Source organism: Opisthorchis viverrini, assembly GCF_000715545.1.
Source record: "Opisthorchis viverrini unplaced genomic scaffold opera_v5_185, whole genome shotgun sequence".
Lineage (NCBI taxonomy): Eukaryota > Metazoa > Platyhelminthes > Trematoda > Opisthorchiida > Opisthorchiidae > Opisthorchis > Opisthorchis viverrini.
In genome coordinates this window covers 150,622-152,483 of record NW_008751843.1, presented here as the reverse complement: position 1 = coordinate 152,483, position 1,862 = coordinate 150,622, and the positions used below count along the sequence as shown (strand labels likewise).

General features: G+C 47.9%; 2 protein-coding genes across 2 annotated transcripts; both read left to right on the top strand.

Moving 5' to 3' along the window:
• Positions 1-546: 546 nt before the first annotated feature.
• T265_07797 (hypothetical protein) lies at positions 547-1,134 on the top strand (the record flags this gene model as incomplete). The annotated part of the gene is made up of 1 exon (XM_009173417.1): positions 547-1,134. One exon carries the CDS (start codon positions 547-549, stop codon positions 1,132-1,134), a length of 588 nt encoding a protein of 195 aa, XP_009171681.1.
• Positions 1,135-1,308: 174 nt separating this feature from the next.
• T265_07796 (hypothetical protein) lies at positions 1,309-1,605 on the top strand (the record flags this gene model as incomplete). Its single annotated transcript, XM_009173416.1, has 1 exon — positions 1,309-1,605. One exon carries the CDS (start codon positions 1,309-1,311, stop codon positions 1,603-1,605), a length of 297 nt encoding a protein of 98 aa, XP_009171680.1.
• Between the last annotated feature and the right edge of the window lie 257 nt (positions 1,606-1,862).

The window sequence follows — 1,862 nt, the reverse complement described above, 5'->3', positions numbered from 1 at the left end:
CGTGCCGCCATGAGACGACGAAGAATCAATGACGCCAGAAGCCTTGTCACAACAGGCGTCAAACTAACGCCTCTGTGGTTGCTACATTCACTGCAAGTACCCTTTTTGATTGACCCCAGTTGTCTGGGACGGTCTCCTTCTCCCAGATAAACCCAAATAGGCTAGACAGGCACTGACTGAGGAATCCACCGCCATCCTTGAAAAGAGCAGGTGGAAGGTCGTCAGGACCAGCAGCACGATGACGCTTGAGTAGAGAAATGCATTCGGACACTTCTGAGACTGAAGACGGCTCCATATTTTCGGTCCACCTTTCTGTTGAAGGCCGGGTTTCTGGATTGGGGTTAGCAGGTGGCCAGCTGAATTGTTGTTCGAAGTATTGTGCCCAGCGATCCAAACGTTCCGCTTTGCTGCATATCAGGGAGCCATTTTGGTCCCTGATTATTTCACTGACAAGAGGTTTCCGAGGACCAGTCGAACGAATCAAGTGGAACCATTTGCGCCGTGTATATTATTGCATGCTGTTCGGCCATAAATGAGCTACATGGGATGACAAGCGTTGGATCCTCTATCGAAGTACTAAGTGGAACCTGTCTTCCCGCAACAGAATATGGCACATCGCCCCCTGGATCGATTCCCGTTGGTGTGGAGGTCACAAAGCACATGGTCGGTACTAGTATCTTAGATCAAGAATCTGTTATTAATATGCAAGCGGCTCTTTATCGCTATGCTTCCCATGGTCGTCTACACAAACGACTTGGAGATCCACATTACAAATCAAGCTGCCGATCACGGAGTACTGGCGTCCGGTCAAATTCGTCGCCATCCAACAAGCCCACTTCCACAATAAGGTCAAATGATTTTCTCACAGTACTCAAGGTTGGACTTCCGGATCAATCACAAAGTGCAGGGTTAACATCTCCAATCTCACAAACACATCTTTCGTTTCTACAAAACCCACTGAAGCCCACACCATGTCACCATCTCCGGCAGCCAGACCGCTACCCACGTTCTACAAGCGTTGGCCATTTGGGTTGTTTGATTCGCAGTTGGAGACGCCTTGCTAAAAAACCCAGCCCAAGCCTTCCCGCGCTTGTGGTTGAACCAACCGCTGATGTCCTGCTTGGAGATCGGTGACGGGCAGACAGATGAAGAACGATCCACCCCAGATTCATCTGAAGTCTGTACGGGACATCCTCCTCCTATTAAGAAGATTCCGACGGGAAGCAACAAGTGTGGTCCCATACCGTCACCGACTGTCTGGTGGTTGGACGACGTGGCACCGGTAGCGGAACCGTCAATAGGAAAGCCATGTTTACCCTTGACCAGGAAAATATCTGTGCCGCAGAACCCAATGAGGATGCGACAGAACACCTCCTTCTGCCAGGACGGTCTGGATTCGAAGACGAACTCGTTCGAGAAGTTGCCTACTTCGAGCTAACCGAGTTTCTGATTGGTGAACTAGATTCCCTAAATTCAATGTCCTTGATTCGATCGATATTTCCTGACGAACCAGCAATCGATGGTGACAAGGCAGCTACAACCATGACCTACACAACTAACAATACTCTCCACGAAGAAAGCTTGAGGACGATAAAGAGTAACTAAATTTCAAAGGTTTGTGACAACGGAGAGGTCACCTTTCCGCTAGACAATGTTTTATTTCTGACACAGAAGATTCCTATGGACAAGTATATAAGGCACGGAGCCGGACAAACTGTAAGCCAAACGAAAGTACAATACTCTGATTGTTTTTATTGTGGTCCAATAGGAATTTAAACACCAAATACCAAAAAAAGGTATTTTGAAGATTCACCTTTCGATTGTTGCGGATATCTGCTTCCTCTGACAAGAAGGCAATAAGG